The sequence below is a fragment of the Notolabrus celidotus genome, chromosome 1 (assembly GCF_009762535.1).
Source record: "Notolabrus celidotus isolate fNotCel1 chromosome 1, fNotCel1.pri, whole genome shotgun sequence".
Lineage (NCBI taxonomy): Eukaryota > Metazoa > Chordata > Actinopteri > Labriformes > Labridae > Notolabrus > Notolabrus celidotus.
The window spans coordinates 3,700,097-3,712,106 of NC_048272.1; the positions used below are offsets into that span (position 1 = coordinate 3,700,097).

General features: G+C 37.5%; 1 protein-coding gene across 1 annotated transcript; it reads left to right on the forward strand.

The window, feature by feature from the left end:
• The first annotated feature begins 714 nt into the window (after positions 1 to 714).
• Positions 715 to 11,264, forward strand: ctsz (cathepsin Z). Its single transcript, XM_034691784.1, has 6 exons — positions 715 to 1,027; positions 4,903 to 5,066; positions 5,274 to 5,453; positions 5,545 to 5,695; positions 10,090 to 10,252; positions 10,546 to 11,264. The coding sequence occupies exons 1-6, from the start codon at positions 900 to 902 to the stop codon at positions 10,669 to 10,671; spliced, it is 912 nt and encodes a 303-aa protein (XP_034547675.1). The 5' UTR covers positions 715 to 899; the 3' UTR covers positions 10,672 to 11,264.
• The last annotated feature ends 746 nt before the right edge of the window (positions 11,265 to 12,010 follow it).

Here is a 12,010-nt window from a genome sequence, read left to right on the forward strand (position 1 = left end):
GAATATTTACTGCAGAAAAAGGTTTTTTCGTGACGTGCTGTCCATCACCTCATCTGACACCTACCCTCTCACGGCGATTTCAGGCTTTAAAATAACAAAACAGAATAGATCAATTCCTTTTCTAACAATCTTGTTTGCTTTTCTAGGTCATAAAGATGCATCACTGTTCATTTCAGTCCATTTCATGACCACTCAAAAACTCCTCACAGGAGCTTTAACTCAAGTAATAATCTGACAGAGCAACTTTCACTTGTATTGGAGTAATATTTGACCTGGAGGATCTATACTTTGACTTAAGTAATGAAGCTGTGTACTTTGTCCACCACTGAACAAAGAACAATTTGCAGATGTAAATTAGCTTTAAGCTAACTCTGGTACAATTCATCAAATGGTGACATGTATGTTAAATATTGTACATGGTCCATTTACAAATAAATTGAAAAAAACAAAAATAGGAGGGTGATAGGAGGATAGAGAGAACTGCCACACAAAGCAGGTTGCAGCTGACAAACTGGGGATCCTCAGCATATCCAGAGATTAACTACATTATAATTAGAAAGGTTTTATGTGCTGTTGTTTTTTTCTTGTCTTCCCTTATTGGTATTAAAATAATGTGTTGGTAAAGGCACCTTTAAAAGTGTTATCCATTAATATAAAGCTTAGTTAGTACCAGGGGCATTTTATTGGACTTCCTTTGAAAACACATGGCTGTCTGCGCAGCATGAACTGGTCACATGACTGTGGTTCACTTACAGGTTTATCAGCACTGAGGTTTTTCCCCTCAGACACACACACAGTAGGGTACAGGCTGTGTACAGTAACCATACCAGCCTGTAGTTTGTCCTAGTTTGAAAGCTGCTTTTCAGAGTCAACCAGCTGTCTCCTGCTCCGTGTCGAAGATGACTTGGTCAGGTTTAGTTGTCGTTGTTCTTTCAGTCATCCTGTCCGGTGTGTCTGCTGGAGTGTTTTTCACCCCAAAACATCCGTGCTATGTCCGCTCACCGAGGAGAGAGAACTTTGGACTGAAGTAAGTAAACCCTTCTTTGACATTATTATAAAACACGGAGACATTTACAGGGACATGCATGTTTTAGCTAGCTGACCTGTGTTAGCTACATGTAGCCATTCGGTTGTTACACCATCAGAGCAGCAGACTCAGTACAATGTTATCTTTGTGTAACCAAAGCAAAACCTTACATTTGATTGAAATGCATTGATTAATAATAAAAACATGTAGTTGGTTGTGTGGTGGTATTTGGGTTAGGGTTAGGGGAGCTTTGGTTTCATTTCACCCCAGTTTTAACTCTGACTGGAAACAAAAGAAAAAGAAAACCAAGGTGATCAAAAAGAGTTTGTGTCCTCCTCAAAGCTGATCTTGTCAGTCCTCTGAATCACGAGACTGTTCACTGAATCACAGAATGAGGAAGTAAACAGCTCTGAAACTTCCCAGCAGGTTAGCTGTCACACACAAAGAGACCCTGATTAAATTAAAAAAAAAAAAGTGCACTGTAAGATAAAGACAAGAATGTAATCTTTTCTGCCCATTATACTCTGAGATAAGATATTTTGGAACATTTGATCTCATGAAATGTTGCAGTATTTATGTTGGACAAAATGTATCTGGTGGTGTTGCATTTTTTCAAAAAAAAGAGGAAGCTATGTGTGACTTTGGTGGGTTTTTGAATGAAGTACCAATGTTTATATTACAGATATTTACTGTGTTTGGCACATACAATACACTTAGTATTATTTTTTGTATTTAGTTTTTTATTTTTATTTAGTTTGGAATTAATAAGTAGTGTTAGTTGTTATATTTATCTAAACTTTTCTTTTTATAACTCATTTAAGTTAGATTTTGGGGTTATATTTGTTGCTAGTCATTTGTTTAGTATATTTAGATTTTTTTTGTGTATTTAGTATTTCTTTTGTTTGTTTTTTGTTTGTTTGGTAATTAGGAACTGTGGGCACCTGAGGTTAAGATAAGATAAGATATTACTTTATTGATCCCCGGGGGGGAAATTCAGTTGTTACAGCAACCCAGACATAAGTACAATCAAGAAAGAAGTTTCAATAAGTAAAACAAAATATAGATAAATAAAGCTAGAATACAATTTAGATAAATACAATGTTACAAATGGAATTTAAATTAAATATAAGTAATTACAGGCAGAATTTAAAAATGTCAGTAGTGAAGGGTTGACATGGTGTGATTATGGTTGGTAATGACAAATTAAGCAATAAATAAAAATAATATGGGTATGTAATATGACCATGCTTTGTAGTTAGAATAATAATGTAATATAACATAATATAATAATATGGCAAGATAATTATATAATACAGTATATTATGCATTATAATGCCAGCAGCAGTCAAGAGAGAGAGTTCGGGATGAGATGATGGAGTGTGACAGACAGAGCCGGGATGGTATGGATCTGTTCATGGGGGGGGTGTCAGTGGTCAGCATGGTGTAGTCTGTGGCCTCCGTTACTGTTTAACAGTCTGATGGCGGTGGGCACAAAGGAGCGCCTGAAGCGTTCAGTCTTGCACCGTGGTGGAATGAATGAAATGATAGGTTATTTAGGTGGGTAGGTGGCAGAAGGCCGGCATGCACCTGAGTGGACCTATAGTTTTTTACCAGCGCAAGAGAGGCAGCAGGAGCCGTGATTTTCTTTGTTCCTTTTTGTTTGTTGCTTGCCATAAAAATAAACCATTGGAAACCGCTGAACTTTTGCATGGACATTAGACTTCTCTTGCCTGCGTACATCACATCCCCACGGTGCATCAGTGACCCTTTGATTAAGTTTAGTTAAAGTTTGAGTTTGATACTTTAATTATTCTTTGAGTTTTTTATGACAAATGGCCACTACAATAAGTATATATATATATATATATATATATATATATATATATATATATATATATATATATATATATATATAGTACAAATAAAGACTTGGTAACAGAGACTTTATTGTTGAAATACTGAAAGTAGAGCTGGGCGATATTGAAAAAGATGTTGTCACGATAACATTTGTCATATCAGTCGATATTGGTAATTGTCACGATAAATATCAAACTATTATTTCATTTAAATGTAAAGGCAGATTTTTGCCCCTGAGTGAAGTTGAAGAAAGCAAATAGTTCATTAGCTTGTGTCTGGAGTTGAGTTCTCTGATGAGCTTCTTGAATCCCTAATTTTTGACGGTGCTAACAGGAAGCAGGTCTTTTGAGTAAAATGAGATCTTAGTGAAGATTTTGTTGGTAGATTCAAATTTATCTTTAATGTTGGTTGGCATCTAACATTTAAGCATCCCCTCCCTTTCCAGTGGTTGGGGGGTGTAATTACAGGTCTAAATGTACCAAATTTTGATCAAACATTTTATATATTTATATCAAGAAAAATTATATCACAATAATTATCGTTATTGAATTATCGCCCAGCCCTAACTGAAAGTATATAAGTTGTAAATCTGTACTGTTATTTTATTTCCTGACAAATTTCACTGTATACTAAATACATTACATGATCATTGCCCTCATTTGTTAAACTATATATTTTTGTATTAGTGTTAAATGATTCCTGTGTTTGTGCCTTTAAATCTTGGATTCATGGATTTCACCCTTCTCTTACCCTGATGGTTTTATCTTGTCTTTAACAAGATCATGAGAAAGTTATAGTTATACATTCATGAAATACTCCAAGAATAAGAGCCAGCTCTTTGTGATCAGCTCTGAGCGAGGTAGCTTGTTGCTAAAGATGATGATGTTGATAACACTGGTGTTAAAGATGATGATGTTGATAACACTGGTGTTAAAGATGATGAAATTGAGACTTCATTTTGTTCTTGTTGATGCTTTTGTGATGAGATAAAAACCTGCTTCTATTCAACCTGTGTATTGCCTCTAGCACTACATGTTAGCACCTGTGTCTGATTGGACCTGAGGTAGTTAGTGGCACTTACTAATGTTTCCCTTCTATCTAGACCTTTGCTTGTGTCAAATGTGCAATGTCTAGGACAGGGGTTCCCAAACTTTTCAGCCCCTGACCCCCAAAATATAAGTGCCAAAGACTCAAGACCCCCACTGTCCCTCAAAGGGATTTAATGTGGCTTCATTTAGCTGGTCTGCAGAAAATTAGCCTACCTATATGAGCATGTGTCTGTGTTTCCTGTGCTTTTATGAATTAATCTACTGCTACTGATGCTTTTGATAATTAACTGTTCACTAACACTAAACGTAGGAGTCATCTGGTAACAAAGAAAGGCAGAAAACTCATTACATTTTCTATTTTCAAGGTTTTATTTAAAGTTTAGCTACTGTTTTTGTCGGTCTTTTTTTACTATAAATGGACAAAATGTATTATTTTTAGATAAATTTTGTCATTCAACTTTTTATTTTTGCATCTTTTTCAGTATTTTTTGTTCCCCACAAGTTAACAAATTACATATAAGTAATACAAAACCAACAGAGAGAAGAAAATAAATAAATAAATGTAAATAAATACAAAAATAATAATAATAAACAAGTAATAATAACTAACAGTACAAACAAAAAGGAAGATAAACATGAGAAAACTGGGAAAATAAACATATATATATATATATATATATATAATTTTAGATAACTTAAAAAAAAAAAAAACATTCTGGAAGACATCTCACGACCCCCCATTTGTGTCTCGCAACCCCCCCAGGGATCAAGACCCACACTTTGGGAATCCCTGTTCTAGGACAACAATGTCTGCTGAATCAAACTGTAACATTGTATCCTAAGACACTTTTGGAACTTTTGCTTGATATGAAATGTGATTATCAACCACTGAAAACATGTACAACACAAGTTTTTGAGTGTGTTTCCACTGTAGTACTAATGTGTACCTGGTGTTTTGTGTATTCACAGGACAGGTCCTCGTCCTCATGAGTATTTAAACGTTTCTGATATGCCAAAATCTTGGGACTGGAGGAACATCGATGGAGTCAACTATGTGAGCACGACCCGCAACCAGCACATTCCCCAGTACTGTGGCTCCTGCTGGGCCCACGGCAGCACCAGCGCCATGGCAGGTAGGATTTAACAAATGGTAGTAACCTAGTGAGAGCCGAAAAAACCTGCTGAGTCATTTTGGTTTGGTTGAGGTGAAGAGCAGTAATGTGTCACATGCCATGGCTTCACATGACTGTTGTGGCGCATTTTGATAAGGTTCACTTCCTCTTACAGAACGACGGGAACGGGTTGTCTGATTTATTGTGGTATACTTGCTTTCCTTTCAGACCGCATCAACATAAAACGGAAAGCAGCTTGGCCTTCTTCTTATCTCTCTGTCCAACACGTGATCGACTGTGGTGATGCCGGCAGTTGCCATGGAGGGGACCACAGCGGAGTTTGGGAATACGCTAACACACATGGGATCCCAGACGAGACCTGCAACAACTACCAGGCTAAAGACCAGAGTAAGTGTGTCTTCAATGAAGACCGTAATGGTAACAATCACTCACACTGTCTGGGATTGAGCTGTGCATGTTCTGTGTCCCTCTCCTAAAGATTGTAAACCCTTCAATGCATGTGGAACCTGCACCACCTTTGGAGTGTGCAATATTGTGAAGAACTACACCCTGTGGAAAGTGGGAGACTACGGATCAATCAGCGGAAGGGACAAGATGATGGCAGAGATCTACGCTAGAGGGCCCATCAGGTTATTATGCTCTCCTTTTGGAAAACAAAGTCACGCACTGACAGCTTTTTAAATACACTGAAATCTCAGACACATCATTTTACAGCATATTTGATCAAAGGTCATTTCAATAGTCCTCAAAACATCTGAGTCACTCAGAGGATCTTAGAGTAGAAGTCTGTATTTTCAAGGCTACAGTCATATTTGGGAAATGCCTACACGTTTCAGCCATTCAAGGCTTTATCAGAGCAGGCACAAAGTGGTGGCCCAGCTGTTCCCTATGAAGATAAACAAGCAGTCACATTATCAGTATGGTTACATAGTCAATAGGTAAACTTTTAGGATATAAAAAATTAAGCAGTGGGACCCTAACTGATAAATATTAACAAAATATCAATGATGATTTGTAAATGTAGATCTTTTGAAGAAGTGTGAGACTGGATCCTCACACTGAGGGGCACCTACACCTTTTCCACACCCTTGCAGCACTCCATGCTTCTGTTTCTTGACTGAATAGTTTCAGTATGCTTTACTTTCAGATCCATATGCAAACATCCACTCACCAAAATACTGAGAGAAACCGGCATTCACCTTGCATACCATCAAAAATCCAAAAAGACAAACACAATCGGATACAAAAAAAAAATGCAGTAAAATAAGTCTTACAAAGATGAAGTTTTCAAGACGGTTAACATTTTGACGTGCCATAGGAGGAAAGAAAAGGATCAGGTTGAAAAGTGGACAGTCTGTGAGTTCAACTTTGCTGCTTAAAGCTGGGGTTGGCAGTCTCGGAAAACTAGCATGAATTTGAATGTAGCATTTCTTCATGACTCCGTCTAACCCCTCCCCTCCTCCCTCAGAGCTCCTCCAAAAAGACCCCCCCCCCCCGCTCACATGCACGAGCGCCGCTGACTTGCGACCATATGATGGTGACTGATTCAAAACCAGTCCTCACCAAAACATTCTCATAGTGAAAGTTAAAAACACAAATAAATATGGCTGCTGTTAGTACTCACAACTATCATGCTAGCATTATCCAGTTGTACTGGTGACACGATATCAGGAGAAAAGTTATAACACACATATAATACTGCAACAGCTCTACTGTTTGTTACACGTATTCAGTGTAGATACTCTTAATTCCTACAGTGTTGACAGTCAGTGAAGGCATCAGGAGATGTGTAGAGTGTGTGAGCTGGAGAGAGGAGAGACAAGAGGAGAAGTTCTTCATTCATTCAAACATTGATTGTTGTTTTGTTGGTTGTCGTGAACACGGCCGACAGTGACCGGTTAGTAAAACTCAACGTGTTCATGAATCGGCTCGTCATCACTACAGCGCCCGGACGGACGCTACAGTACATCTACATTTTCTGTAGGACTTACTAAATATCATTCATTCTTCTGCTTGTCAGAGCCCCTGTGGTGAGAGCTTTTTAGACTCTGATCCGGACTACAGTCCTGAGCAAAGCACCTCATCGGGTCAGAGGGGACAGGCCCGAGGTCGAGCGAGAGGGACAGTCAGTAGAGTCAGGGGAAGCAGAGGCAGGAGACGGGGACTCAGAGTACACGCCGGGGAAATGTACGCGCAGGAGGCGGGCAGAACGGCAGGACGGGATTTGAATGGTTTAAAATTTTGGCACCCAAAAAAGGCTGATTGGTTGATGTTTTCCCAGGTTTACTCCGGCTGTAGATAGCAGCTTTTCTTTGCTCTTTTTTAGAAACACATTATGTATTGATTGCCATCAGGACATAAAGATCATTTTAACCAGTATGACAAAAAGTGTATCTAAATCTGATTACCAACCCCAGCTTTAAGGTCACAAAGAAATTGTTCCTATACAAAGAGGGCAAAAAAACAAGAATTGAAACCAACAATAACCAACAAAAAGGAAACCAAAATAATTCAGTCGAATGCAGCATCTAGGGTTTCAGTCACAAGCTGTAAAGAAGAAAGAAAAAAAAAAGAGTCACACTGCTGTTTGGTGTGATGAAGTGTTAAAAAAAAGAAAAAGTACAAAGGACTTTTTTTTTTTCATTTTGGTCAAAGTTTACCAACCAAATTCTGCCAGCGTCAGCACGTCATGGCAGCAAGACAGGAAACATGCACTTGAATGTGAGTCATTCAGGGTGTAGTATGAGTTTACTGGAAATCATCTGCAACAACATCCTTATATCTCTGATGTGTGTTCTGTGGGACCAGTATGAAGCAGCAGATACTGCTATATTTGATGAACCTGAGACCGGCCAATCACATCAGCACACACAAACACAAGCCTGTTTTTGGGTGAGATGGGGTTAACATTAAAGAAGTAGAAAAGGATTAAATGTGTATATTGTTAGAGAGCATTTGGAACCATGACCTGTAAAGAAAGAATCTGATCATTTTGTTTACTGGTCATGTGCTCACTTTCACATTAAGGCTTACTGTTTGGATACTCTTTATACAGCTTTTTATCAGCTGTAGCCTCGTGGTAAAAAGTACTCAAAGTTAAGAAATGATGATGCAGCTAAATGGGTCAGCTGTTGTGGGTATTAGTGCTGGTACACATTAACAACACAACTCAGACTGTCCAACGTTCAGACTTTTACCTCATAAAAAGCCCCAAGTGGTGTTTAAATGGTTCATTAAGCATTATAGTTAGGCAGCTTTGTATGGGGCGCAGTTTGTAAAGTTGTGCACACTGAAAACAACAGCTTCAATTCTCCACCTTTAGCTCCAAAACGTCATAAAAATGTAGAGTGAATTTTTAAAAGTCACTTTTTTATCACATTTAGAGGAATATTTGTGATCTTCTTCACATTTCATCTTGTTGTGAAAAATATATTTAGTTAAAATCACTTAAATCCAAATGCTAAATATAAAAATAAATGTTAAATGTTTAATGTTAATATAAATGTCGATTGTTAAATCTGGATGATGCTGGATAAGCAGTTTTGTATGGGGCGCCGTTTGTAAAGTTGTGCACACCAAAAATAACAACAACAATTCTCCACATTTAGCTCCAAAACGTCATAAAAATGTAAGTTAATTTTTAAAAGTCACTTTTTTATCACATTTAGAGGAATATTTGTGATCTTCTTCACATTTAATTTTGTTGTGAAAAATATATATAGTTAAATCATTGTTAAATCCAAATGCTAAATCTAAATCTAAATGTTAAATATAAATATAAATGTTAAATATAAATATAAATGTTAAATATAAATGCTAAATATAATTATAAATGTTAAATATAAATCTAAATGCTAAATCTAAATCTAAATGTTAAATCTAAATGTAAAATGTTAAATCTACATTTAGCTGATATGCAGATTCACACTAATGCCTAGCGGAAATACCCAAATAAAAGCTTCATAAAGAGATACAGAATTAGCAATAGCAACTAGCTTGTCCGTACCATAGACTGTGTCAGTTCTGAGTCTGAGTGTTGATAATTCTCTTTATAGCCTCCAAAACTGTCTATCCAGCATTTTTACATTGGGCAGTCCGGCTGTAACCCACTGGAGTCATACTGACAGACTATGATTGGGATATCTGTATCGCTTTTTGAAGCTTTTATTTTGGTACTTCCACTCTGCGGCTGTGTGAATTTGTATTGGGCGCTGTAAGTGCCAAAATAAGAGCTTCATAAAGCGATACAGATATCCTAACTATAGTCTGTCAGTACTGACTCCTATGGGTTACTAGCTCAGACCATACATATTTTAAAGGCAGTTTTGGACGCCATAAAGAGATTCCACAACTATCAGAGACAGAACTGACCCAGTCTATGGTACGGACAAGCTAAGTTGCTATTGCTAAGTCTGTATCTCTTTATGAAGCTTTTATTTTGGCATTTCCACTAGGTGGCTGTGTGAATTTGCATATTAGCTAAATATTTAGGATTGCAGAGCAACATTTAACATTTAGATTTATATTTAGCATTTAGATTTACATTTAACCCTTAGATCTATATTTAGCATTTAGATTTATATTTAGCATTTAGATTTATATTTAGCATTTAGATTTATATTTAGCATTTAGATTTATATTCAACATTTAGGTTTAACATTTAACATTTAGATTTAACATTTAACATTTAGATTCAACATTCAACATTTCTATTTAACAGTGATTTTAACTAAGTATATTTTTCACAACAAAATTAAATGTGAAGAAGATCACAAATATTCCTTTATGTGTGATAAAAAAAAAGTGACTTCAAAATTCAATTTTTCTGCTGTTTTGGAGCTAAAAGTGGAGAATTGTAGCTTTTTTTTTCAGTGTATACAACTTCACAAACGGCGCCTCAGAGTTATGATCCAGTTTTCCTCTGCGTAGTAAAATGGTTAAGTCAAGCTCAAAGTTTGATTTCCATTTACTCCAAACACATTGTCAAGTGAGTATCTGTGTTTTTTTTTTCTTCCTTCTCTAGCTGTGGGATTATGGCCACTGATAAACTGGATGCCTACACTGGAGGTGTCTACTCTGAATATAGCGCAGATCCTGGCATCAACCACATCGTGTCGGTGGCAGGGTGGGGAGTGGAGGGAGGTGTTGAGTACTGGATTGTTCGTAACTCATGGGGAGAGCCATGGGTAAGTCTTATTTTTATTCCATTCACTCCATACACCCTCCTGAGAACCCTATAAAATGTAAAAATATCACTTATGGGTTTAAATTCAGCTAATCGGCTTCATCAGGACTGTGTGGGTGTGTTGTTTGATTAGATTTAACCAACACTGAGTCTTTAAAATAAGGAACCAGCTCATTCTTCATATTGAAATATTGCTGACATTTTTTTTTAACCAGAAAAACCCCAGGGTTATGAAGCCTGAGCTCGATGAATGCTTTTTATGATGAGTTAATGATTTAATTTCCCTCTCCACAGGGTGAGAAAGGCTGGCTCAGGATTGTGACCAGCGCCTACAAGGGAGGAAGTGGCAGCACATACAACCTGGCAGTGGAGGAGGACTGCATGTACGGAGACCCAATCGTCCCCAAATCCTACGTGTAGAGACCAACCACGACAGTGTGAGGGAGTCATCACTGTGCCCTCTCATGTGTCTTTTATCTCAGGCAAAGAGGGACAATTTTAATGCAAATTGGTAGAAAGGGAATTAATTAAGATTCTTCTTTATAGGGATGTTTTTTTTTTATTTTGCAGCCTGGTTATCAGACAGGTGTTCTGATTTTTACCTCACTGAAGGCTGTTTAACAGTCAGAAACTTGTTCAAGGAGTGATTGGGGCAAGTATCTTCTGTCCTACTGCTAATTTTAGCACTGAAGGCTTAAAAGCTGTTAGATAGAGAAACAAAAATGCTTCATATCTTGTGATTAAGAGGGGAAAGGGCGTTTCATTGACACATGCAAACTCAGCCAAAGACAACTGTGTTTATATTTTTCTCTGCGCTAAGACACTGAATGTTTTCAGTGTTTGGGGTAGATGATTAAAAACTATTGCACTATGCCATGTTCTACGAAATGTATTAAAAAACAGGAAATAGTCTACTTTAAGTGTGCCTTACATGACTTTCAGTGAATTATGTTGCTGTTTTTGTTTTTCAAACTTTGCCAATAAACACAACACTTTCATTAATTCTCCACACACCAGTGTCTGGATGTCAGTTCAATTTTTAAAGGTGACATATCATGCAAAATCGACTTTTTAATGGTTCTCTACCTGAAATATGTGTCCCTGGCATGTCTACAAACCCCCCGAAAATGAAAAAAATCCATTCTGCCCCTGTTCTGATTTCTCCACCTTTCTGTAAATGTGTGCTGAAAGAAGCCGTTTCAGTTTTCAGTGTTTTTCATACGTCACAACGCCATCCGGTCTGTAACTGGAAGTCAGAGCTCGGAGCTTGTTCAGCCCATAGACTGTATAAAATACAACTCAACCCCTCCTCTGTTTTTCATTCCCTGCACACATGTGTGCTAACAAGGAGCTTAGGAGGGAGGCATGCTAGTTGTAGGCTGTCTTAATAAACACAAAGGTCGGTTTTACTCCCCACGTCTGCAGATTTGAAGATCTAATGGATGATTTTTATTTTTCATGGAAAAGTGCTAGCGGTAGTTAGCATAGCTACATGTTCGTAGCTGTGTACCAAGACACACGTCGACATACTGACAAATAAAACAACAAGAAACACAAAATCTGTGACCAATGGTTCAGAAAGGTCCTGCTGCAGGCGCCTCTCCGTCAGGATCAGATTCTGTACCAAATTTAGAGGGTGGAGAGCTCATTCTCATTTAAAGGCACAGACACAGAAAACAGCCTGTTCTGAGCAGGGCTGAAAAAGAGGGGTTTACAGGCAGACCAAAATCTGTTTTCAAAGGGTTTTTTTGAGCAATAA

What these genes read in the sequence shown, in the direction of transcription:
- ctsz (XM_034691784.1), top strand. Translation starts at nt 900, where the DNA reads ATGACTTGGTCAGGTTTAGTTGTCGTTGTTCTTTCAGTCATCCTGTCC. An exon ending in AGAGAGAACTTTGGACTGAA is followed by an intron (nt 1,028 to 4,902) that starts GTAAGTAAACCC and finishes GTGTATTCACAG; the next exon opens with GACAGGTCCTCGTCCTCATG. An exon ending in CAGCACCAGCGCCATGGCAG is followed by an intron (nt 5,067 to 5,273) that starts GTAGGATTTAAC and finishes CTTTCCTTTCAG; the next exon opens with ACCGCATCAACATAAAACGG.